General features: G+C 42.7%; 2 protein-coding genes across 6 annotated transcripts; one reads left to right on the plus strand and one right to left on the minus strand.

Moving 5' to 3' along the window:
- Positions 1–153: 153 nt before the first annotated feature.
- Positions 154–6,576, minus strand: LOC121543067 (zinc finger protein 384). Of its 5 annotated transcripts, none has more exons than XM_041852771.2 (11): positions 6,087–6,576; positions 5,253–5,317; positions 4,913–5,114; positions 4,692–4,811; positions 4,413–4,579; positions 4,118–4,188; positions 3,076–3,300; positions 2,448–2,615; positions 1,972–2,050; positions 1,675–1,833; positions 154–1,499 (listed from the first exon to the last, which is right to left on the minus strand). In XM_041852771.2, the coding sequence occupies exons 2-11, from the start codon at positions 5,310–5,312 to the stop codon at positions 1,107–1,109; spliced, it is 1,644 nt and encodes a 547-aa protein (XP_041708705.1). In that variant the 5' UTR covers positions 5,313–5,317; positions 6,087–6,576; the 3' UTR covers positions 154–1,106. The 5 variants fall into 5 exon arrangements, with proteins under 5 accessions (XP_041708705.1, XP_041708703.1, XP_041708704.1 ...); XM_041852769.2 differs by having other exon boundaries at positions 4,118–4,206; XM_041852770.2 differs by lacking the exon at positions 6,087–6,576 and adding an exon at positions 5,581–6,054 and having other exon boundaries at positions 4,118–4,206.
- A 71-nt stretch (positions 6,577–6,647) lies between these two features.
- LOC121543069 (DDB1- and CUL4-associated factor 13) lies at positions 6,648–27,176 on the plus strand. Its single transcript, XM_045208683.1, has 11 exons — positions 6,648–6,820; positions 6,935–7,134; positions 8,869–8,976; positions 9,297–9,386; positions 9,688–9,843; positions 10,378–10,455; positions 11,954–12,036; positions 12,352–12,516; positions 12,730–12,865; positions 25,262–25,425; positions 26,287–27,176. The coding sequence occupies exons 1-11, from the start codon at positions 6,751–6,753 to the stop codon at positions 26,372–26,374; spliced, it is 1,338 nt and encodes a 445-aa protein (XP_045064618.1). The 5' UTR covers positions 6,648–6,750; the 3' UTR covers positions 26,375–27,176.
- The last annotated feature ends 140 nt before the right edge of the window (positions 27,177–27,316 follow it).

Consider the following 27,316-nt stretch of genomic DNA (forward strand, 5'->3'; position numbering starts at 1 on the left):
AATAATACCTATGTGGTTACAATAAATTAAATCGCATCATGCATAGGAGCAACAACTCACCCGTTCAAACATAGGCTATCTTAAAAGTTAATCTTTATCATTACTGCAAGTGCACAATGTGTTACAGGGATAGAGAAAGGCAAATTGTTGGATTTCAGTGAGGTTTTTATTGTTTGATAAGAGAAAACACACTGCATTTTCATGTGTCAGTCTATTTGTAAAGGCTCATATACTTTAGTATAACAGTAATGGAAGTATAGTCAGAATATATTTGGATAACAATGATATTCTTAGGACACAAAAAATAAATACTACAAGGATTACATAAAACACGTACCAGCTGATCACATTCACTTCCCAGTTTTTACAGGGTCATGTGAGGTAAACAGGGCTCGATGATAGGCTAAATATCAAAGCGTTATATAGTATGGATTATACATTTATTTTTAACACGCACACATATACACTGGTATGTATATCAATATATACTTTTGCAGGCCTTTTTTCTTTCCAGAAACGGAAAACAGAGCCTACTTCCCTTTTTTTCAGTGAAAAATATTTATGTAGGTAGATTACAGTAACCATAATGACAATGATGATGTAATCAAAACCTGATAGTCTCTGTGGGAAAGTAGAAAAATGTACCTTGACAGTTATCTGTCAGTTTCAGTTACACACGTCAGACGTGACCCTAATCAAAGTTGTGTTTGTAGGGAGGAGCAGGAGGATATAAAATAGCCCCCCACCCCCAAAAAATAGAAAACATGATCTCTTCACTCATTGTTAGTCTCTCTTCATCACCATTGCAGTGACAGACAGAGAAACACTCCTTTACCAACAGTATACACTAGCCATCCATTATAAAAGAGTACAAAAACACACAAAGTCAACATAGGCATAATGAAATAAAAGTGAGAAACAAGTACCAAAAAGTACAAAAAGTCCTCTATTTCCAGACTCCTCCATCTCTGTTTGAACATCTCTTAACTTCCTCTTCCATTATCCACCTTTCAGGCACAGTCACATCTTCCTATTGCTTTTATCCACAGTCTGTCCATAGGCCTCCTCCAGTTTCTCTCAGTCTCTACCACTCCTCCCTCCCACCCCTATGAGTTTAGGTGCTCCACCTGAATGGTGGAGGTAGCCACGGTGAGACAGAGGTCCTTGTGGGTCGCTAGGTCCGCCACACTGACTGTTTTGAACTGGATGTCCCCTGCAGCAACTGTCTTATACTGGTGCAGGTCAAAGGGGCAGGATGCCGTCTCTGCCTGAGAGTAGCTGCCCTGGTTTTGCCCCTGGTTCTGTCCTTGTCCATGACCTCCACCTTGTCCTCCAGCTCGGTCTGTCCCACTATCGGTGCCCTCTCCTCGGCCTTGGCCTTGGCCATGAGAACCTCTCTGGTTCTGGGTATGGCTTTGGTTCTGCTGAGACTGCTGTGCAGCAGCCACAGTGAGCGGGTCTGAGTTGTGTTTCTGCATGTGTTTCACCAGGTACGTCTCCTGAGAATAGAATACAGAGCGTTAGAGTGAGAGTTGACAAGTGTGCACAAACACACTATGCACAGACATGCACTATACATGCACACTGTCTGAAGCCTGTGAAAATGTCAGAGTCGAAGGTTAAAGTTCTGCGACTACTACATGCCGGATGCCTTAACAGTGGTTTTTCTCTTACAGAGGTGTATGTGCGGTTGCAGAGTCCACAGGAGTAGAGCTTGGCGTGTTTGACCGTGTGAGTGGACAGGTGGACTTCCAGACTGGCCGCGTCCGTGTAACCACGGTTACAGTTGGTGCACTTGAAGGGTTTATCCTTGTTGTGCTGCCGTCTGTGGGACTGGAACAGAACAGGACCGTTCAGGACACATCTTCAAATGGGTATTTATACTAATGCAACTACTAAGGGTCAGTGTTACTAAGCTTTCACCACTGGGAATAAAAACAAAAAAAAACAAAGAAAAGGGATAGTAGTCACCTGTAGGTTGGAGAGTTGTGTGAAGGATTTCTCACAGCCCGGATGAACACACTTATAAGGCCTGTCTCCTGTGTGGATCCTGCAGAAACATGGAAAACATAACCGGTAAGAAGAAGAGAGAAAAGAGGGGGGAGAAATGTAAGTGGTCCCTCCATATTCTCCTTTCAGCTATCCTGTTATCCACACCATTGCAGATGAGGGAGATGAAGAGAGGAAGCCACTGTAGACTATTGAGATGCCCGCACAGACAAAATACTATTGAGATGCCCCCCCACAGACAAAAGACTGTTGAGGCTCCCACAGAAAATACTATTGACATGACCCCCACAGAAAAGACTATTGACATGACCCCCCACAGAAAATACTATTGACATGACCCCCCACAGAAAAGACTATTGAGATGCCCCCCCACAGAGAAAAGACTATTGAGATGCCCCCACAGAGAAAAGGGCAGATATGTAGGACATCAACCTCACCGGTTGTGCTGCTGTAGATGACTGAGCTGTCTGAAGGACTTCTGACAGAAAGAGCAGGTGTAGGGTTTCACCCCTGTGTGGATGCGGATATGCTGGGCCAGATAGCTGGAGTTGGCAAAGGATTTAGTGCAGTGGGGACACTTGTGGGGCTTGGACTCAGTATGGTTTCTGGAAGCAAGAAGAGAGGATGGAGAGAGGGAGGAGGGGAGAACAGTGTTGCTTTTCTTTAAACTTGGATTGATAGTAAAAATCACACTTAAACCCCCTCTATTACTGAGTGCCTGACTTCTAAAAATCACAAAGTTTCTCTGAAACTTAACAGTCTTCCACTCTGACCTAAATTATTTTCAAACTGATCATGTATGTAATAGTGTGTGAGTGTGTGTGTGCACGCGCAAGAGAGAAGCAGCAGTGAAGAAGTAAGGACACCAAGCAGACAGATTGAAGAGACGAAGAGGGACTGGAAGCAGAGACCACACACAAACACACACGACCTGCGTCTTGCCTTTTCACAGACATCCCCCCACACACACACAGTGTAAGCAGCCAATAGAGGGGAGGGGAGGGGAAAGGGGCAGGCTAGGTAGAGCCTGCAGGTCAGGTCAGGTGGAGCTGCTGTGAGCAGTACCGTGTGTGCTGCTGTAAGTGACTGAGCTGTCTAAAGGACTTCTGACAGTAGGAGCAGATGTAGGGCTTGGCCCCGCTGTGGATGCGGAGGTGCTGGGCCAGGTAGCTGGAGTTGGCGAATGACTTGGAGCAGTGGGGACACTTGTGGGGCTTGGCCTCTGTGTGAGACTTGGAGTGGATCTGCATGTCTGACTTACTGAAGAAGGTCACCGCACACATCCGGCACCTACGGGACAGAGAGACAGACACACAGACCAGGGAGGGAGGGAGGGGGAGAAACAGAGAGATGAAAATACAAAAAGCAAGGACAAAGAGACAGGGACATGAGAGATGGGAGAGGGCAATGGAAGGGGAGGAAGATAGTGGAAGGAGGCAAAAAAGAGGGGTGACGCATGAGACAGCAAGTGGGGAAAACAAAGGGAGAGAGCAAGAGGAAAAAGAGAAGAGGATAGAAAGCAAAACACGGGAGCAGATGAAATGAACGAGGGATGTGAAAAAATAAGACAAGAGAAAGAGGGAGGGGGGAAGAGAGAAAGAGGGTGAAATCAGTGAAAACAGCAGGAAAAAGAGCAGATTCTGCTGAAGTAAGACATAGAAAGACAGAGATAGCTTGAAAAGGTAGAAATACTGTATGAAGGAGAGATAGAAAAAAGAGAGAACAACAACAAACAGGACAGAAGTAGGTGAAGGAGTGCGTGTTCAATGTGTGCAGGGATGCGCGTGTGTGTGGGGCGGACGCATGAGGGAGGCAGAGAATGTGTGTGTCCACAGCGCAGGTACGTACACATAGTGAAATACTTAAGCAGGCGTGTGTGCTGCCACAGCATGCAGTGGAGTCGTTCTGTGGTTTGTGTGTGTGTCAGAGAAAGAGAGAAATGCCTGTGCCAGCAGCACCTAGTGTTCATCCACAGCCTGTGTCTAACCTTTCCTGACTATCATCTACAACATACAGGTGTGCAAGCATTCCACAGCTTCACATTCCTATGGGGATGCACAGCACAGCAGGAGCTTTTTGGCCCTTCTGTGACGCCGTAGGTCCGTACCTGTAGGTCTTGTTGCCGTCTTTCCCACTGTGGTCCTCGTCGGCGAGGTCGTACGGGTCAGTTGTATAATGCTGCGAAGACATAACCACCTATCAAATGTCACACAAACATTAGAATCACATTCATCATATTAAAAAGGCACTCTGTTGTAAAAATGTCTACATTAGTTTTTTTGTTGTTGCTTAGTCTGAAAAAAAATCAATAACCTGAACTTAGTCTGGAAATGTCTGGAAGTGTTTTAGTGGGAATAGGTTTTATTTTGGTTACTATGGAGTTACTATGGTAACTGTCTCACCTGCCCTCCCGACGCCAAGTGAGCCAGAATCAACGCCTCATTTCCAGCGGAGAGGGTGTGGCCACCGGCAGGCCCCGCCCTCCCTAGTGTCGACTTCTTCTTCCTGCCTCGCTTCGAGGGGGTCGGCATGACGACCACCTGGGGGGTTCCACCTTCCTGTTTCTTGTCTAAGGAAGTGATAGAAAGGAAAAATCTGTGTGAGAGTCTGATAGTATGTGACTGAAGTGTGTATTTTTCAGAGTTAGGATAATGGAGGGTGGCGACAATCGTGTGTGTTACCTGGAGCGCGCAGTGTAGAGACGATCATTGTGGTGGTGGGATGTCCAGACACGAAGGACTGAGAGGAGGAAGCAGGAGAGACCAGCTGCGTGCCTTGAGGGGTAGTGATGACCAGACCCGCTGCAGAGAGAGGAAAATAAAAATATGATACAAAACAGACATTGATGGGAAAAAGACCATGCCAAAGTGTGATAAATACTACACTAACAGTTGACACACACCTGCTGTCATGATGCCAGTGGAAGGTACAGGCACCACAGTGATGTTCTGGGTGTGAGGGGGGTGTAGGTGACCCCCTTGGCCCTGCCCCCCTCCCTCCTGCTTGGGGACAGTGAGCATGGCAGTCTGATAATGAGAGGAGGAGGGGAACGAAGTGTTCTTCTCCTGGTCCTTCAGCTGCTTCAGGAACATGGCGTTCTCAATCTGACAGCGAGAGAGAGAAATCCTTCTTACAAAATTCCAAACTCCAAAAAGAGTAATGTTTCTAACAGTGCTATAGTCCAAAGGTGTCACTTGCAATATACTTTAACATTTTAAACTGACATTTTTCACTAAACGTACCTGTCCTTGTACAGGCAAAGGGGACCAGAAGTACTGAGAGTTAAAATGGGAATCCTCCATAACTTCTGCAATGGAAGAGTAACACTGCCATATCACCACTAGACCAAACAGCTAATCACTCATCAATTGAAATAAAATTGGCTACGTTGTTGCACATCCGACTGACACCTTCGGTGACAGGCGACAATGACCTGAAGTCATTGAAAATGTCACTTCACATAAGCTACCTAGCTAGCTAATGAAACAATAATGGGAGTTACGTTGGTAGTTTATTTGGTTAGATAGCAGAAATATTTGGACATATGGGCTACACAATAATATGACTTACATCAGGCTAGTTAGGTAATTTAGCTGCCTACTGTAAAGACGCATTGTGGAATGTGGTTGCATAGGAAGGAGGACCGTGCTAGCTCGCTATTACATGGGTTCCCCCCTTCAAAGTAATTCATTTGGTGATACAAGGTAGCTAGCAATCATTCGAACAAAAATAAGATGTCTAGCTTGCTATTTGTTAGCAATTTGCTGAGCTGCAAGTGTACAACTCCATTTCAATTCCTTGCTAGGCGTGCACAGTTAGTTAGCTAGCTAGATGCTCTAATAAAAACACGAGAGGAACGTTATCTGACTCTCGCTCTCTTCGATGCCTGTGAAAATAGAAAAAGCAAAGCACCCAAAGAATTCAAGGATTTTAAAAAAACTGAAGAGGTGAGAGAAGAAAAAAAACAATCTAGCACAGACTTCCGGCTGTTCAGACAGAGAAGAGATTCGTCGGGTGCAAGTCGCTCAAATTGGAAGAGAAATACTATGATTATGAAGCCAAATAACAGTATTTACCGGTTCTGACAACGCTTTCTCCCTTCCAGGAATTCTCGTGGACCGGGACACTTCAGAAACTCTGTTCAAATCTTTCAGATTTGACAAATTCACCGAGTTTTTTTCTCTTCTTTTTTTTCTTCTTTTTAATATATATTTTTTCTTCTTCTTGTGGAGTCGCTTGTCTGCGCTGCACTTCCTTCGAAGAAGGTCGAGTAAACTCTGTGGAGAAACAAAGCGCTCTGAATGTGTGGTGATGTCATTTCCGTCGAATGAGGTCTAATTTTGAAAGCTTTAAATTAATTGGTACTATCGCTATGCTATTAAACATATAAAACGCTAATCAATGTCATTTTCTCCTTCTGCGTATTTTACTGCCATGCAATACATTTGTTATGTCCCACAAGAAGTCTAGTTTAGTAAGATCTCTGAAGCCCAGAGTACAGTGACAGTCCCCAATCAGTCCACATGGTGTCGCCAAATATTTTTTATGACTCAACGTTCTATCTGTGGTCGCTGTAAGCACAAGCAACAAACACACTTCCGGCAAATTAGGTCGGATATTGCCCTCAACATCCGGTAGGTGAGGTCACACACATAAACACATGGCCGTACGAATGATTTTACTGTGGTACATTTTTTGGGAAGAAGTATAGAGCTTTATACAAATTCACGCCAACACGCAATGAAAGTTAAAGTCCTCTCCAGGAATCCGGACGACTATGTCCGTGAGACGAAGTTGGATATCCAGCGTGGTAAGTGCAAATAGTTAGCTAACTTCACACAGTTCAATCCACTGTAGATAGCTGTAGCTAGCCTCAATCAACACTGGCAAAACAACTTTTTCTAACAGTGTCTGTAACCTACAGTACCAAGAAATTACGACCCGTCCCTCCATCCGTTCGAGGTGCCAAGAGAATACACCCGTGCCCTGAATGCGACCAAGCTGGAGCGCGTGTTCTCCAAGCCGTTCCTGGCTTCTCTGGACGGCCACAGGGATGGGGTGAACTGCATGGCCAAGCACCCCAAAAGCCTCTCCACAATTCTGTCCGGCTCCTGCGATGGAGAGGTAGCTAACTGTAACTGGTTAAATAGGAGTTGATTGTAAATCCAAGAACTCTAGTTTCTACATGTCATACTATGGAATGGAGTGGTCAAACATACACTACCAGTCAAAAGTTTGGACACACCTACTCAATCAAGGGTTTTTCTTTATTTTTACAATTTTTTACATTGTAGAATAATAGTGAAGACATCAAAACTATGAAATAACACATATGGAATGATGTAGTAACCAAAAAAGTGTTAAACAAATCAAAATATATTTTATATTTGAGATTCTTCAAATAGCCACCCTTTGCCTTGATGACAGCTTTGCACACTCTTGGCATTCTCTCAACCAGCTTCATGAGGTAGTCACCTGGAATGCATTTCAATTAACAGTTGTGCCTTCTTAAAAGTTAATTTGTGGAATTTATTTCCTTCTTAATGTGTTTGAGCCAATCAGTTGTGTTGTGATAGCCCTATTTGGTAAAATACCAAGTCCATATTATGGCAAGAACAGCTCAAATAAGCAAAGAGAAACAACAGTCCATCATTACTTTAAGACATGAAGGTCAGTCAATATGGAACATTTCAAGAACTTTGAACGTTTCTTCAAGTGCAGTCGCAAAAACCATCAAGCGCTATGATGAAACTGGCTCTCATGACGACCGGAAAGGAAGACCCAGAGTTACCTCTGCTGCAGAGGATACGTTCATTACAGTTACCAGCCTCAGAACTTGCAGCCCAAATAAATGCTTCACAGAGTTCAAGTCACAGACACATCTCAACATCAACTGTTCAGAGGGGACTGTGTGAATCAGGCCTTCATGGTCGAATTGCTACAAAGAAACCACTACTAAAGGACACGAATAAGAAGAGACCTGCTTGGGCCAAGAAACACAAGCAATGGACATTTAAACCGGTGGAAATGTGTCCTTTGGTCTGGAGTCCAAATTTGAGATTTTTGGTTCCAACCGCCGTGTCTTTGTGAGACGTGGTGTGGGTGAACAGATAATTTCCACATGTGTAGATCCCACCGTAAAGCATGGAGGAGGAGGTGTTATGGTGTGGAGGTGCTTTGCTGGTGACACTGTCTGTAATTTATTTAGAATTCAAGGCACACTTAACCAGCATGGCTACCACAGCATTCTGCAGCCATACGCCATCGCATCTGGTTTGGGCTTAGTGGGACTATCATTTGTTTTTCAACAGGACGATGACCCAACACACCTCCAGGCTGTGTAAGGGCTATTTTACCAAGAAGGAGAGTGATGGAGTGCTGCATCAGATGACCTGGCCTCCACAATCTCCCGACCTCAACCCAATTGAGATGGTTTGGGATGAGTCGGGCGGCAGAGTGAAGGAAAAGCAGCCAACAAGTGCTCAGCATGTGTGGGAACTCCTTCAAGACTGTTGGAAAAGCATTCCAGGTGAAGCTGGTTGAGAGAATGCCAAGAGTGTGCAAAGCTGTCATCAAGGCAAAGGGTGGCTATTTGAAGAATCTCAAATATAAAATATATTTTGATTTGTTTAACACTTTTTTGGTTACTACATGATTCCTTATGTGTTATTTCATAATTTTGATGTCTTCACTATTATTATACAATGTAGAAAATATAATAAATAAAGAAATACCCTTGAATGAGTAGGTGTGTCCAAACCTTTGACTGGTACTGTATATGATGACAAGTCTGTGCATTGAGATGGTGAATCTAAATTACCTGTTGATACTGTAAGACTAACTTATTGTGTTCCTCAGCTGAAGGTGTGGAATCTCACCAAACGTGAGTGTGTTCGCACACTCCAGGCCCATGAAGGCTTTGTCAGGGGGATGGTCGTCCGCTTCTGTGGCACCTCCTTCTTTACGGTACGGTATCTGTTCCACTATCCAGGGTGGTATTCACTAGGGCACACTAACTAAACGTTGTGCAATGGACAAGTTCACATAGTACCCCCCATTCTGGCCCGTTTGCTTCCATTTCCTGTCTAGTGAATACTAACCAGACCAGGGGTGTATTCATTAGTCGGGTTCCGTTGCAAAACGTTTGTCTGTTGCAACGGAAACTGTTTACCGTTTACTCCAGTAACAAAACAGAATGAAACTGTTAAATAGAAACTTGTTTTTGTTGCAAAACGTCTTCAGTTTTCCTCTGTGAAAGTAAACATGCTTGTGTTTCTGAATAACAGGTTGGTGATGACAAGACTATCAAACAGTGGAAGATGGAGACTCCAGGCTACGGAGAGGAAGAGGAACCTCTCAATACTATTCTTGGGAAGGTATGGAGGAAGAGCTGTCTGTCATTATTCTGCTCAATGAATATCTCTGAGAGTGTCTCTGACCGAACCTATCTGATCTCATTAAGCAACACTGTAAAATGTGCATACTGTCGAGTGGACCCATCATTAAAGATTGTGGCTATAACCCCATGATGATGATGATGATGATGGGTTTGGAGATATTCCCTACAGTCAGGGTGATGATGATGATGGTTGTTGTAATGTATTCCCTCTAGTCAGTGATGATGATTGAGGGTTCACTTAAAAAAATTTAACAGACACCAATATTTGTTCCTTCCAGTCTGTGTTCACCAGCATCGACCACCACCAGAAGGAGGGTGTGTTTGTGACGTGTGGCCAACAGGTGGACATCTGGGACGAGCAGCGCAGCAGCCCCATCCGCTCCTTTTCCTGGGGCGTGGACAGTTTCAGCTGCGTCCGCTTCAACCCTGTAGAGGTAATCAACCCTCTGTCGGTGTGGATTGTAGCAGAAAGTGTCTCATAGTATGATTGCTGATCTAATATGGTAGTGAGAGGAAGTCCAGTTGCGGTTAGTGGGAGAGGATGGAACTAGGTGAAACTGGGCTGACATTCTGTTCCCAAAACTAGAATCTGTTACAAACACAGTGCATTCATTTTGATAGAATTGGCGTTTTGCCAAACTTAAACAAAAATTGTGTTGTTTAGAGGGAGTGCAAGGTCGAATTGAGTTTGTGCACATGAGCAATTCCCTAACGGAAATATGCAAATACATGCTACAACGTGCCAATAGGATCTTGCTAGCTCGTGCTTGGCTTTGCCCACCTCCTTGCTTGTTTTGCCCACTATTTTGTGTTAGTTCTTTGGTTATAGCTTCCATACACCAGAATAATGGAGGCAATACCCATATCAGGACTATGTAGTTCAAAGTTTGTGTAAAACACAGAGGTATTGTATGTTAGTGGATTTTTTAAATATGTTTTATTCTTGACCTTCCCCCTTTTCTCCTCAGACTGAACTTCTAGCAAGTTGTGCCTCTGACAGAAGTATTGTGCTGTATGACATGAGGGAAGCTACACCTCTTAAAAAGGTACATTTCTACGTCCTTGGTTGCATCCCAAATGGCACCCTATTTAGTGCACTACCATTTGACGAGGGCTATAGGTTGCCGTTTGGGATGCTGTCCATTAGAACGATTAATCACATTTTAATCGAAATGGCGATATTGACATGCGCAATATCCATATCTTAAGAGACTGCGATATTTTGAAATGCCACTTAGCCGTCCGTCTGTAACGCCCGTTTTTTAAAAACTTTAGACAGAGTTCTCCTTCTCTCCTCTTTTGTCCGCTTCCCAATTCCACACACACCAAGCCCCGCCCCCTGTCACTCAAGAAGGCAGGTCCTTGTGCTAAAGATTCACTGCATGCATTGACCAAACAGCATGCAGTTAACAGATTTTTCCAAACAAGAATGACGCAGCTTTCCACTTTGCTTCTTAATATAAATTCACATGTTTTCTGTATTATACCATTTGTTTGTGTAACTTGCTCTCTAGTTAGTTGGTCTTAGCAAGCTGAAAATGTGCCTAAAATGTGTTAGCTCCTAATGCTAATCGCTTGCTAGCTAAATCCACTGAGGGCAAATCTTGCTAGCAAACTTTTGCTCTAATATTGGATGGTTCCAATGGTGGAGTATATCATCATTGTTTGTGCAACAGTTTGTTCTTAATCAGAGAGGAAAAGGTGACGAATATTCTAAAATCTTTGTCTGAATGTACCGATCTATTTAAATCTAATTAGGGTCCCATTTTATTTATTTAACCAGGTAAGTTGACTGAGAACACATTCTCATTTACAGCAATGACCTGGGGAATAGTAAGGAGCCAATTGGAAGCTGGGGATGATTAGGTGGCCATGACGGCCAGATTGGGAATTTAGCCAGGACACCGGGGTTAACAACCCTACTCTTACGATAAGTGCTTTGGGATCTTTAGTGACTACAGAGAGTCAGGTCACCCGTTCAACGTCCCATCCGAAAGACGAGAACCTACACAGGGCAATGTCCCCAATCACTGCCCTGGGGCATTTTTTTAAACCAGAGGATAGAGTGCCTCCTACTGGCCCTCCAACACCACTTCCAGCAGCATCTGGTCTCCCATCCAGGACCAACCCTGCTTAGCTTCAGAGGCAAGCCAGCAGTGGGATGCAGGGTGGTATGCTGCTGGCCATGGGAAACACTGACCAACACTTTGGTTCTTACTCTGTCACAACCATCTCCTCCCTTACTTTTTCATCATTGTCATGCCAAACAAAACTGCATTCCAAGTGCCCACTGTATTCCAACCATACAATTTGAATAATCATTCTATTTCTATGACTCCAACCGTTTACCCAAGTGTTTTGATGTAAAATCGCAGTATTTGGTAGAAAAATTGCAATTAGATTTTTTTGCCCATATCGTGCAGCCCTACTGCTCATGACTTTGCCCTTTACTATACCCATCTCCCATTCTGTACTGTCCTCTCATTACCGGAATGTATCTAATGGTTAGTGTATTGAAGTATGAATGTGTGATTTCCTATATAGGTAATCATGAACATGAGGAGCAACACTTTGTGCTGGAATCCCATGGAAGCTTATAACTTCACCTGCTCTAATGAAGATTACAAGTGAGTGACGCAATTCAACATGATGTATTGAGTTTACGTGCTCACTACACCACATAGGCCTCATTCATTCCTGGAGAGAAGTTTGTGTATTTTCAATGCTAATAATGTTTTTGTTCATGCAATTGTTTGGGGAGTGATTGAATCATTATGTCTAATGTACATTTACACTAGTTTTACAATAACAGCATGTTCATTGAGATCTCAAGAGTGTTTTCATTTACTGGCCTTGCACCACGAATGAGAGAAGCATAGTGGTGTGTTAACCTCTCATCTTTGTATTTATTAACCAACCGTATGTGTTTCCTCCCCCTTCAGTCTGTATACATATGATATGAGGTACCTGGACAAGCCTTTCACCGTCCACATGGACCATGTCTCAGCCGTGCTGGATGTAGACTACTCTCCAACAGGCAAGGAGTTTGTCTCGGCCAGCTTTGACAAGACCATCCGCATCTTCCCCAAAGACAGTGGCCACAGCAGGTTAGTGGTGCCAAGGGTTCAGACACTGGGTTCCAGCAGGCTGCTGCCAACACCAGGGCAGTTGTTCTGAATCCTGTGTCTCCGTGTGTGTTTATTATCAGCTTTGATGTATTTATTTTTGCACAGGTGTAAACATGTTTAAAGAAGACACTGTGCAACAGCAACATTGTGTTCAGCGCTTGAGTGTGTGTGGTTGTGTGTGACTATCCACAGGGAGGTGTACCACACCAAGCGCATGCAGCACGTCATCTCCATAAAGTGGTCGTCAGACAACAAGTACATCCTGAGTGCTTCAGATGAGATGAACATCAGACTGTGGAAGGCCAACGCTGCTGAGAAGTTGGGATTGGTGAGACACAGTCCTCTTCCTCTCCCTTAGAAGTAGTGTACGCACGTCCAGTAACCTGCAGGTGCAGGGTATCAAAAGTTATGTCATGAAAGAAAGATGGATCGCAGAACAATGTTGAATGCTTACCATTAACCTGTATGCTTATATGCTAATATTCTGATTCATTTGTTGGAGCTGTGATTTTGACCTTCCGTTTTGTGAGTTTGCTGGATTCCTCAACCTGCCATGGCCTGATGCCCACCACGGCAGCTCAGCATGGTAAGAGAGAGAGAGGCCAGGCTGCCAGCAGCAACAGCAGTGACACTGCCAAGGGCTCTGATGGATGCTGACTGACTTGGAACAGAATCACTTTCAATAAGTACAATGGACCAATAGGGACAGCAGAGCTGGGTTAGTGACAGACTGGAGCTTTTTGGAACTCTTGATTACCAATAGACAAAGTCTGACCAGTCAGTCAGTGTAGGCAATGTGGCACTATAGAGTGGATTTAAAGGGATAGTTCACTAAAATGTTTGTATGCGTAAAGTTTTTTGGGGAAGTCTATGGGCAAATAGTGACTGCAACTTAAATGACTTAGAGGTGTTACAGCAGGCTAACGTTAGCATCACCCATCCCAAAACATTGGAATATAATTATATTTGTTATGCTTTCTTCAAACTCTAACTCTCTGAATGTTCAAGGCATTATTTACACATTACCTGAAATGTAAGGTTCTGTTTTGCTATCTTAAACAGATTCTTACACATACAATCTAGCCTAACTCCTTTATCATCTGATGCCAAAACCGGCATTTAGCCTACAAGAATGAATTACAAGGGAGCTGAATGGATGTTTTACGGTGCCCTCTCCAATATCCATCCCCCTTCTGCTTCACTCTTCCTTATTCCCTTAATGCAGCTTAACACTGGAGAATTGGCCAACTTTTGGCACTTGTTTTACTGTCAGTGTATAAGAGGAGATTTATTCTGTAGCTTTGCACTTAAACAGATCAGACGAGCCCAGCTGCTATCAGCAGTTTGAATAGGCCCAATTACTTAAAGAGAGCAGCCACTCTGGAAATAATGAAGCATTAACAATCAAGTTGGACTGGAAGGGTCTTTAATTAAAAAGAAATGCTGAATCAAGGCTGTCTGTCAGATCTCAGGAGGAGTGGAAGTCTTCAGCCTGAGTTTGTTGCAACTGCTAGTTTTTGTTCTGTGATCCTAATTTTCATGTTACTTGGAGGAGTAACATTGAAATTCACTTATGTGTATTAAAGTAGTCAAAAGTTTAGTATCTGGTCCCATATTCCTAGCACACAATGACTACATCAAGCTTGTGACTCGACAAACCTGTTGAATGCATTTGATGTTTGTGTTGGGTGTGTTTCAGATGTATTTTGTGCCCAATAGAAATGAATGGTAAATAAGGTACTGTGTCATTTTGGAGTCACTTTTATTGTAAATAAGAATAAAATGTTTCTAAACACTTCTACATTAATGTGGATGCTACCATGACCAAAACAAACAGCAAATGCGTCCAACAAGTTTGTAGTCACAAGCTTAATGTAATCATTGCGTGCTAGGAATATGGGACCAAATACTAAACTTTTGACTACTTTAAAACACATATAAGTGAATTTGTCCCAATACTTTTGGTCCACTAAAATGGTGCTGTAATTTCTAAACGGTTCACCCGATATGAATGAAAATACCCTCAAATTAAAGCGGACAGTCTGCACTTTAACCTCAGTCATTGTACCATTTCAAATCAAAAGTGCTGGAGTACAGAGCGAAAACAACACGTTTGTCATTGTCCCAATACTTTTGGAATTCACTGTATCTCTCTGGATACACGGCTCATACAGCTACATAACACCTTAAGCATACTACTCATTGGCTATTGAAAGAGCGTAGAGGCCATAGAGAACTCTGCAGAGTCAGTCAGTCAATGTTGCTCTGCTCCTTTTATCTCACTGTAAATGTTGTTAAGGTTTTCATAAATAACATTTAACAGGCTGTTGGCCTGGTCTAAGGGAAGCAGTGTACCTCAACAGCATCAGCAGCTATTAGCTAATCTCCAACAAATTGAATTGATTTTAATTAGAATAAAAGCCCTGGAAGAGTGGCCACTTAGAGAACCTCGGAACCACAGCCGGAGAGAATGAGAGACGCTCAAGATCTTTATGAGGGAGAGGAAGGGAGATGGAGAGTGAAGGGTGTGTTGAATTGTTGTCCATAGTCTACTCTCGGACCATTCATTCAGATTTGGAATGTGAAGGTTGTCTATGTACTAATTGGGCTGACCCCAATTATTTGACCGGTCGGTCGACCAAGATTGTTTTTAGTTGAGCAGTAGCATATATATATATATATATATATATATATATATATATATATATATATATATATACAGTGGGGGAAAAAAGTATTTAGTCAGCCATCAATTGTGCAAGTTCAAAATTTTCATCATAGGTACACGTCAACTATGACAGACAAATTGAGTAAAAAAAATCCAGAAAATCACATTGTAGGATTTGTTATGAATTTATTTGCAAATTATGGTGGAAAATAAGTATTTGGTCACCTACAAACAAGCAAGATTTCTGTCTCTCACAGACCTGTAACTTCTTCTTTAAGAGGCTCCTCTGTCCTCCACTCGTTACCTGTATTAATGGCACCTGTTTGAACTTGTTATCAGTATAAAAGACACCTGTCCACAACCTCAAACAGTCACACTCCAAACTCCACTATGGCCAAGACCAAAGAGCTGTCAAAGGACACCAGAAACAAAATTGTAGACCTGCACCAGGCTGGCAAGACTGAATCTGCAATAGGTAAGCAGCTTGGTTTGAAGAAATCAACTGTGGGAGCAATTATTAGGAAATGGAAGACATACAAGACCACTGATAATCTCCCTCGATCTGGGGCTCCACGCAAGATCTCACCCCGTGGGGTCAAAATGATGAAGAACGGTGAGCACTGGGGGACCTAGTGAATGACCTGCAGAGAGCTGGGACCAAAGTAACAAAGCCTACCATCAGTAACACACTACGCCGCCAGGGACTCAAATCCTACAGTGCCAGACGTGTCCCCCTGCTTAAGCCAGTACATGTCCAGGCCCGTCTGAAGTTTGCTAGAGTGCATTTGGATGATCCAGAAGAGGATTGGGAGAATGTCATATGGTCAGATGAAACCAAAATAGACATTTTTGGTAAAAACTCAACTCGTCGTGTTTGGAGGACAAAGAATGCTGAGTTTCATCCAAAGAACACCATACCTACTGTGAAGCATGGGGGTGGAAACATCATGCTTTGGGGCTGTTTTTCTGCAAAGGGACCAGGACGACTGATCCGTGTAAAGGAAAGAATGAATGGGGCCATGTATCGTTAGATTTTGAGTGAAAACCTCCTTCCATCAGCAAGGGCATTGAAGATGAAACGTGGCTGGGTCTTTCAGCATGACAATGATCCCAAACACACCGCCCGGGCAACGAAGGAGTGGCTTCGTAAGAAGCATTTCAAGGTCCTGGAGTGGCCTAGCCAGTCTCCAGATCTCAACCCCATAGAAAATCTTTGGAGGGAGTTGAAAGTCCGTGTTGCCCAGCGACAGCCCCAAAACATCACTGCTCTAGAGGAGATCTGCATGGAGGAATGGGCCAAAATACCAGCAACAGTGTGTGAAAACCTTGTGAAGACTTACAGAACGACAAAGACTTACAAACGTTTGACCTGTGTCGTTGCCAACAAAGGGTATATAACAAAGTATTGAGAAACTTTTGTTATTGACCAAATACTTATTTTCCACCATAATTTGCTAATAAATTCATTAAAAATCCTACAATGTGATTTTCTGGATTTTTTTTCTCATTTTGTCTGTCATAGTTGACGTGTACCTATGATGAAAATTACAGGCCTCTCATCTTTTTAAGTGGGAGAACTTGCACAATTGGTGGCTGACTAAATACTTTTTTCCCCCACTGTATACACACACACACAGTACCAGTCAAAAGTTTGGACACACCTACTCATTCAAGGTTTTTTCTTTATTCTTTACTATTTTCTACATTGTAGAATAATAGTGAAGACATCAAAACTATTAAATAACACATATGGAATCATGTAGTAAGCAAAAAAGTGTTAAACAAATCAAAATATATTTTATATTTGAGATTCTTCAAATAGCCACCCTTTGCCTTGATGACAGCTTTGCACACTCTTGGCATTCTCTCAACCAGCTTCACCTGGAATGCTTTTCCAACAGTCTTGAAGGAGTTCCCACACATGCTGAGCACTTGTTGGCTGCTTTTCCTTCACTCTGCGGTCCAACTCATCCCAAACCATCTCAATTGGGTTGAGGTGGGGTGATTGTGGAGGCCAGGTCATCTGATGCAGCACTCCATCACTCTCCTTCTTGGTCAAATAGCACTTACACAGCCTGGAGGTGTGTTGGGTCATTGTCCTGTTGAAAACAAATGATTGTCCCACTAAGCCCAAACTAGATGGGATGGCGTATCGCTGCAGAATGCTGGGTAGCCATGCTGGTTATGTGCCTTGAATTCTAAATAAATCACAGACGGTGTCACCAGCAAAGCACCCCCACAGCATCACTCCTCCTCCTCCATGCTTTACGGTGAGAAATACACATGCGAAGATCATCCGTTCACCTACACTGCGTCTCACAAAGACACAGCAGTTGGAACCAAAAATCTCCAATTTGGACTCCAGACCAAAGGACATATTTCCACCGGTCTAATATCCATTGCTCGTGTTTCTTGGACCAAGCAAGTCTCTTCTTCTTATTGGTGTCCTTTAGTAGTGGTTTCTTTGCAGCAATTCGACCATGAAGGCCTGATTCACACAGTTCCCTCTGAACAGTTGATGTTGAGATATGTCTGTTACTTGAACTCTGAAGCACTTATTTGGGCTGCAATTTCTGAGGCTGGTAACTATAATGAACTTATCCTCTGCAGCAGATGTAACTCTGGGTCTTCCTTTCCTGTGGCGGTCCTCATGAGAGCCACAGGAAAGGAAGTGTAGCTCAGCTGGAGGATAAGTCCTCTGTAGCTCAGCTGGTAGAGCACGGCGCTTGTAACGCCAAGGTAGTGGGTTCGATCCCCGGGACCACCCATACACAAAAAAATGTATGCACGCATGACTGTAAGTCGCTTTGGATAAAAGTGTCTGCTAAATGGCTTATTATTATTATTATTTATCATAGCGCTTGATGTTTTTTGCCAAATTAACCTTTAACAAGGCACACCTGTTAATTGAAATCCATTCCAGGTGACTGCCTCATGAATCTGGTTGAGAGAATGCCAATAGTGTGCAAAGCTGTCATCAAGGCAAAGGGTGGCTACTTTGAAGAATCTCAAATATAATATTTGTTTAACACTTTTTTGGTTACTACATGATTCCATGTGTTATTTCATACTTTTGATGTCTTCACTATTAGTCATTTACCCAATAAACCCATCTGTAGTCCTTCCGTTCTCGTGGTGGGTTCATCCATGGTCCGAAACGTTTCAATCCGGAAAGCTGAGACTTTCTGCTACCCTGGCGCTAGGATCCCTGACCTAAATTCCATGCTACCGCTACTTATTAGCAAGCACTCCGCCGCTTCAACTGTCATTGTCCATGTTGGGTCAAATGACATTAAACTCCAGTAGTCAGAGAAATTGAGAGAGGATTTTAAAACATTGATAAATACGCTGCTGGAATCTGGGAAGCAGTGTGTTGTTTCCGGTCCTTTTCCATCCCCACACTACACGGATATGGTTTTTAGTCGTATACGCCAATTACACACCTGGCTTAAGGGATACTGCTGCACGATGGGAATTCCTTTTGTGGATAACTTTGCAGCTTTTACAGACCGACCAGGTCTATTTCTTCGGGACAATTTACATCTTAACAGGTATGGCTCCAGCATCCTCTCCACCAACATGTCTCTTACTCTTGCCTCATGTAGAGCCTTTGATACCTGACGTTGTGTATTTTCGGGGGTTGACTTTTGGGATTGTACGCTCCCCTATCAGACTATGTTCAATGCTCCTCTCCCAGTTTCATTAATTAGTCCCTCAATTGCAAATATGGAACAAACTTCAGCTAACAACCTTTCTGCAATTCCTAGATTATTGTCCAATCACCGTATTGCGAATACTACTTACATGCAGAGAGGTATTGTTAGTAGTAATCTTGTCCCCATAAAATTGAGCTCTGTCAATAGCTCAAATGGTTTATTGCTCAATCAGTGCAGCTTCAGGTGCTACCTTGGATACTCCATCTGATATGAATTCCCGTAGCAATGGCATTGGAATAATTCATTTGAATGCTAGAAGCCTGATCCAAAAGTTGGACTTTATTGAAATGTTGGTCTCACAATCAAATGTTGACGTACTGATTGTATCTGAATCGTGGCTGTGTGATCCTGTGCCTGATTCAGATGTTCAGTTGATTGGGTACAATATTTATAGAGCTGATAGAGTTGGTAGAGGTGGTGGTATCGCGATTCATGTAAAATGCTACTTAAATGTTTCTGTGTCCATATCAACCTCTGTCCCAAAGCAATATGAATGTCTAGTTTTAAATGTGGTACTTGGTAATAATGCTCATTTAACTCTAGCAGGGGTATATCACCCCCCCTCAGCTCCTCCTTGTACTCTATGCAAATTATCTGATATACTGTCTAACTATGCAAACTCTGAATTACTAATTTTGGGAGATTTTAACCTGGATTGGCTTTCACCAGTATCCGATAAATTTAAATATATTTGTACTGAGCTAAATCTAACTCAGCTGATAACTAAACCAACCCGTCCAAACTTTAAGAATCCAGTAAAATTTACTCTACTAGACATTATTCTAACAAATACCCCCCATAAATACACAGCCAGTGGGGTTTTTTCAAATGATATCAGTGACCACTGCTCTATTGCTTGTATTAGAGATACCAGGCTGAAACACTCTGATCCCTGTATAATCTCTAAGAGAAATTATAAACATTTCTCACAGCAAGCTTTTATCCTTGACTTATATCACTCTGAGCTTTTATCCACTTGCTGCTTTCTGGACCTGGTTTTAGCCCTTGCTTTTTTCTCTTCTATTGTTACCTCTATGTCTGATAAACATGCCCCGCTTAAGAATCACAGAGTAAGAAACCGAACCAGTTCTTGGTTCTCTCCTGAATTGTCAGGTCTTTTTCTGCAAAATAATCGGGCCTGGGCCTTGGCGAGGAAAACAGGTACTCCAGCTGATTGGCTGTTTTTTAGGCAATTGAGAAATAAATGTACTGCAGCTGTCAAAAAGGCAAAATCAAATTACTTCCTTAATGCTATGACAGATTCTGCAGGAGATCCTGCAAAATTCTGGAAAACTGTTAATTCACTGAAACGGGGGAATTCTGCTGTTTCTCTTCCTAAGCAAATTATCTCAGACTCCTGTATTCTAAGTTTTAAAAATGATATTTGTGATGCTTTTAATAAGCATTTCATCTCTGCTGGTTTTTTATTTGAAAAGAAAAGTGGCCATTGTGGTACTGGCCAGTTAGTTGATTTTTCGTCTTGCTTTTCAACCGTTACTCTGAAAAATGGTAACCCTGTTTTTAGTTTCCAGAAAATAACTGAAGCAGAGGTTCTAGCTGCCCTGTATGCCATTGATACTAAGAAATCCTTAGGCGCTGACAATTTAGACCCGTACTTACTTAAGTGTGCCGCACATTTTTTATCTAACATTAAGCACAGGAAATATCCCTAAGGTGTGGAAAGCAGCTTTTGTTCTGCCATTACATAAGGGAGGTGACGGTAGTGATTTGGATAACTATCGACCCATCTCTAGGCTCCCTTGTCTGGCAAAGATCCTAGTATCTATAGTCAACAAACAGTTACAATCTTTTCTTTCTGTTAACAGTATTTTTAGCACCAATCAATCTGGTTTTAGATCTAAACACAGTACCACATCAGCCACTATGCTTGTTGTAAATTATATTGCAAATGCCTTAGACGATAGAAAGCACTGTGCTGCGTTGTTTGTAGATTTGTCAAAAGCTTTTGACACTGTAGATCATGCTATCCTTTTGAGTAAGCTGTCATCTATAGGACTGGGCACTGATGCCTGTCGATGGTTTTATGACTATCTTAAAGATAGAACTCAGGCCGTCATGGTTGACGGGGTCAAGTCTGACCCCTTACAGTTACTTAAAGGGGTCCCTCAGGGTTCAATAATTGGCACACTATTGTTCTCACTTTATATAAACAACATTGGTGATGATGTTAGATATTGTAAATTCCATTTATATGCAGATGACACAGTGATGTACTCTATTGCTCCAACAGCGGACCAAGCTTTAATGCAGTTGGAGTCTGATTTTAGGATACTACAGGGGTCTCTTTTACAGCTTAAACTTGTTTTAAATGCTAAGAAAACAAATGTCATGTTTTTTTCTAGGTCTAAACTCTCAATTAGAAACACTTTTGTAATCACTAGCTTGGATGGTACTCAAATCAAACAGGTCTCTGCATATAAATACTTAGGGGTATGGTTAGATGATAGGCTTTCTTTTAAAAAACATGTTACTGAATTGGGAAAAAAGCTCAAATTCAAGATAGGGTTCCTTTACAGAAACAGGGCATGTCTGTCCTCCGTAAATAGAAAACAAATTGTGCAGGCTACTTTTATGTCTGTTTTAGATAATATCACCATAATCTATATGCATGCATCGGCAAACACATTAAAACCACTGGATGCTATTTACCATTGTGCACTCAGGTTTATCACGGGTGATAGTTACAAAACTCATCACTGTTTCCTATATCAACATGTGGGTTGGGCCTCTCTATCTGTGAGGTGAGAGCAACATGCTCTCTTATTTATTTATAAAGCACTTCTTTTAAAACTACCTCCATATATATCAGCTCTTGTCCTTCTAGACCTGTCTGCTGCCTTTGATACAGTGAACCATCAGATCCTCCTCTCCACCCTCTCCGAGCTGGGCATCTCCGGCGCGGCTCACTCCTGGATTGCGTCCTACCTGACCGGTCGCTCCTACCAAGTGGCGTGGCGAGAAGCTGTCTCCGCACCACGTGCTCTCACCACTGGTGTCCCCCAGGGCTCAGTTCTAGGCCCTCTCCTTTTCTCCCTATACACCAAGTCACTTGGCTCTGTCATATCCTCACATGGCCTCTCCTATCATTGCTACGCTGACGATACACAACTAATCTTCTCCTTTTCCCCTTCTGATAACCAGGTGGCGAATCGCATCTCTGCATGTCTGGCCGACATATCAGTATGGATGACGGATCACCACCTCAAGCTGAACCCTGGCAAGACGGAGCTGCTCTTCCTCCCGGGGAAGGACTGCCCGTTCCATGATCTCGCCATCACGGTTGACAACTCCGTTGTGTCCTCCTCCCAGAGTGCGAAGAGCCTTGGCGTGACCCTGGACAACACCCTGTCGTTCTCCGCTAACATCAAGGCGGTGACCCGATCCTGCAGGTTCATGCTCTACAACATTCGGAGAGTACGACCCTGCCTTACACAGGAAGCGGCACAGGTCCTAATCCAGGCACTTGTCATCTCCCGTCTGGATTACTGCAACTCGCTGTTGGCTGGGCTCCCCTGCCTGTGCCATTAAACCCCTACAACTCATCCAGAATGCCGCAGCCCGTCTGGTGTTCAACCTTCCCAAGTTCTCTCCGTCACCCCCCTCCTCCGCACACTCCACTGGCTTCCAGTTGAAGCTCGCATCCGTTACAAGACCATGGTGCTTGCCTATGGAGCAGTGAGGGGAACGGCACCTCCGTACCTTCAGGCTCTGATCAGTCCCTACACCCAAACGAGGGCATTGCGTTCATCCACCTCTGGCCTGCTGGCTCCCCTTCCTCTGCGGAAGCATAGTTCCCGCTCAGGCCAGTCAAAACTGTTCGCTGCTCTGGCACCCCAATGGTGGAACAAGCTCCCTCACGACGCCAGGACAGCGGAGTCACTCACCACCTTCCGGAGACATTTGAAACCCCACCTCTTTAAGGAACACCTGGGATAGGATAAAGTAATCCTTCTACCCCCCAAAAAAATAAAAAAAGTATAATTGTAAAGTGGTTATCCCACTGGCTATAGGGTGAATGCACCAATTTGTAGTCGCTCTGGATAAGAGCGTCTGCTAAATGACGTAAATGTGCCCTTGAGCAAGGCACTTAACCCTAATTGCTCCTGTAAGTCGCTCTGGATAAGAGCGTCTGCTAAATGACTAAAATGTAAATGTAAATGTAAATATCATCATTAATTTCCACTAGATATACTAATTTTAAAACCAGATCACAGATGTGGATTACATTAGATACTTCTGTGGTCTCCACAGAGTTGGGTAGGACTGCCTGCAGTTCCTTTGCACCTTATCTATGGAACAAACTGCAGATCCAACTTAAGTTAGACACTCTGGTGTCTCTTGCCCATTTTTAAAATGTTATGGAGGATCAATATGATGTTGTCTGTGATTGTTTCTGTTGAATTGTGTTTTTGTTTTGTATGTTTGAAATGTTCTTGTCTGTATGTCTAAAACTGTACATGTCAACATGTTTACACAGGGCACAGCCGTAAAAGAGATCCAGGTCTCAGTCTGTTTTTCCCTGTTAAAATAAAGATTTTTTTTTAAAAAGAAGAAAAAAGTGAAAATAAAGAAAAACACTGGAATGAGTAGGTGTGTCCAAACTTTTGACTGGTACTGTAAATCAAGTTTTTATTATGGCACACAAGACACCTGTCTTATTCGCGCCCATCTCAGTGAACTAATCCATCGCGGAGGTCGAGACTAATCTATTGCGTAGGCCGCGGTGGTGGCACAGTCCAAGAAGAACAGGAGTGTGGCTGCACAATGCACGTCTCTCTCCAGAATGCGCGCTCTCCTGCCAATTTGTGCACATTCATTGTTTCATATCTTCATTGTGTGAATTGTTTGCCTTTGATTGTTAGTGTCTATCAATTCTCCATTACATATATCACCAATAGTACATTTACTATTCATTCCTATATTTTCTAATCTACAATGTTTGTTTGGATTTCGTAATATATTATTATTCCAGTCTTTTACCGTTATCATTGTTGGAGTGGACACGTTGTTTGCGGCGTGCACAACCTATGCTACACTTGTGAGAAACAAGTTTTGGTTTATTTCATTCCATTTACGAGTTCTGTCAATTTAGTCATTGTCTTGTTTGGAGCGCTTCTGTCAATGTTGAGTAAGGACTCGCACCTGATCACTGGCGCAGGAAACTCTGAGGGCCCAGAATATTTTATACAGTGTTGCAAGGAGCTTCAGGTCGGACCCAAGTTAATAGTTGGTACAATGTTTCAAGTTCGTTGCAGATAGGCCATAAGTAGCCAATGTGATTTATAGGATATTTCTTCTTATCAGGATATTTTCTACCTGCAGGCTGCAATGTTTTTATTCGTTGGCTTTATAGGATATTTTTACATAGTTGGCAATAGAAGTTACTTTTTAGGTTTATAATTTTCATTTAGATTTGTATTGAATTTTGATTAACTAAATGACAATGATATTGATATACGAAGACGTTATTATAAATGAAATGAAACCGTTCCACGAAAATGTGCATATGAAAACCATAACTGGCTCGCAGATCAGGTCGGTAGAAATGGTAAGATTAATTGCCATTCCACATGAGAGTTTGCCGACTTCTCGTGTAGTCTATTACCGGCAACTTCAGGTTATCTTGATCTCTGGCTCCCTCTTGAGTAATGTGTGTCTTATTTCATCAAACAGTGAGCTTAAAGCATCAGACAAGCTCAATGCATAAATAGTTGATTTTATTAAAACACATAGGTTGTGTCTATATATGGAAAAATACACGTTTTAAAATGTTGACCAATCAATTGGTCGAAATAACAGACAACTTTCAGTGATCCAATATTAGTTTTGGTCGGGGACAGCCCTATACTGTACATAATAGTGAATATTTTACCATCTTGTAACTAAACATGGGGCCTATCGTTCAGTCATAATATCCAAGTCACAAAGATTTTCACATACCGGTCAATGGATGGTTGAGCGAGCAGTAGTAGGTGTTCAAAATAACTGTCTATCCAAAGCTGAACATTTTCAACCCTGCTTTTCCCATGGTGCAACATCCCAGGGGATATAGTCATACATTTATACAATTGTATTTAGATTTCAGTTTTCTCATGGAAATGTTGTCATTATGGACTGGTAATTAGTGTATACTTGTACATGAGGCACCCAAGTAGACCCCAGTAGTAGATGGTTCTCCTGAAATTAATTTAACTCTCTTTCTCTATCTTTAATTTCCCCTTATTCTGTCTCCCTTTCTCTTTTTATTTTTCTCTCTCCTTCTTACCTACTATTTCTCTTTCTCTCTCTGTCCTCCCCCTCCCCTCCCCCCATGGTCTAGCTGGCTCCTAGGGAGAAGGCAGCTGTGAACTACAGCCAGAAGCTGAAGGATAAGTTCCAGCACCATCCTCAGATCCGCCGCATCTCGCGCCACCGCCACCTGCCCAAGTCCATCTATAGCCAGAGCAAGGAGCTGCGTGTCATGAAGGAGGCTCGCCGCAGGAAGTATGGGCGCCTTCTTTACCCATGCCACTACTGTCTGCCCTACAGTGGCTTTCTGTTCTCAACTCTACCTGCACATATCCTCAATACACTTGTTTGTAACAGTCAAACAGAAGTCTATATATTAAACCACAGAAGTCTATATATTACAGTATTTATATCAGTAGAATTGGCTTCTTGGTGAAGTTCTTGGTAAGGTTAGTGTGGTTTTGGACCTTATTTGTCTCTGTGTTGATGGGAGGAGGTTTTCGGGTGGTTGGCCTGGTCTTTGGCCTCATCACAAAGGAAACTGTCAATCTCTGTTAACACAGTAGGTTTAGAATTACCCTGGCCTCTGTCCAACTATGGCAGAAGGTCCTCATAGTGTCCATGTAGTGGTTATGAGGCCATAGCTGGCTGCCAGAATAGGTCTGACTCTGCCCTACCATGGCACACTTATCCTAATGGGAAACCAGACTGATAGGATAGGATGGTCGCTTATGGCTTGGGCATCATGGGCTCTTTGCTCATTTACACTAATGTCTCTAAGGGGAAGTGATGGTGCCGTCATGACCAGTTGATGATTAATCAAATATTAGTCAGTGTTGATTTTTGGTCCTGAACCGTAGTAACACATTATTGTGATATGTCATCCATGTGTACATAGGAGTTGTGACTGATGGCAGTGTAGCCTACATGTTCTTTGTGTATTTTACAGATGACGTCAGTATTAGTCAATTCTACATTTTATGACATCAGGCCACCTGCCTGGCACTAACTCCTTTGTGTACTCTGCTAACGTTTCTCGCTCTGTGTGTGAATATTCTCATGAGTTGGTATCTGATGTTTGAGTTATTCATGGTTGCCTCATTGTGTCTGTTCCAGGGAGAGGAACGTACGCAAGCACAGCAAGCCTGGCTCCATGCCCGTGGTGACGGAGAAAGAGAAACATGTAGTCACCGTGGTGAAATAGAAGGAACATGGACACCTCTGTCTCTACACACACCTGGGCCATGTTCAGAAACACACAACTAGTGTTGCAAAATGTCTGTAAGTTTCCCAAAATTATCTGGTTTTCCAGAAATTCCAGATACCCAGATTTCCTGCTTATTCCCTCCTGATTCCAGGAATATTCCAAATGGGATTTCTGAAAAACCTGGCCATTTGGGAAAGATACCAGAATTTTGCAACCCTGCACACAACGTTGTGGATCCCTTCAGTTATATTCATGACATTCTAATCTGCAACATTCAGAAGGATGCACCATCCTGAACACAACCCTGTCTATGATTCTGAACCCTCCTGAACACAACCCTGTCTACGACTCTGAACCCTCCTGAACATAACCCTGGCTACGACTCTGAAATAACTCATTCCTCCTCTCCAAGGCTTATTACAGAAGAGAAATATGGGTCAATATTGTGAAGTTTGTTGACATAAGTGTCACAACTGTCATGGTACAACTAATTTCAGATGACGATATCATTAATGCTTTTGTTGGAACAGTAATTTTGGGATATTATTTTTGTTTTGTAAAAATACTACACTAGTTACCGAGAAGATCGACATCCGTCAAATATCACCAGAAAAAATATTTGTGTATTTTAGAAACTTTCTTGAAAATGTTTGGCCTCCCTACACCACCACATACCTTCAGCAATTGTGTATACTGATTCAGTATATATCCTTAAAGATTACAAGATGCAAAGGGTTGATTGTATTGATACTGTTTTTTGTGTTTATTGATGCACTGCTAATAAAGATGTGGTATGGTATTTTTGGGTCTGATATGGATACAGATTTTTGGTAGGCAAAATACACTGATTCTCATTTTGGCAGATTGTTTTTCAGATCAAATCAAATGTTATTTGTCACATACACGTGTTTAGCAGATGTTATTGTGGGTGTAGTGAAA

This window comes from Coregonus clupeaformis, chromosome 28 (assembly GCF_020615455.1).
Source record: "Coregonus clupeaformis isolate EN_2021a chromosome 28, ASM2061545v1, whole genome shotgun sequence".
Classification (NCBI taxonomy): Eukaryota; Metazoa; Chordata; class Actinopteri; order Salmoniformes; family Salmonidae; genus Coregonus; species Coregonus clupeaformis.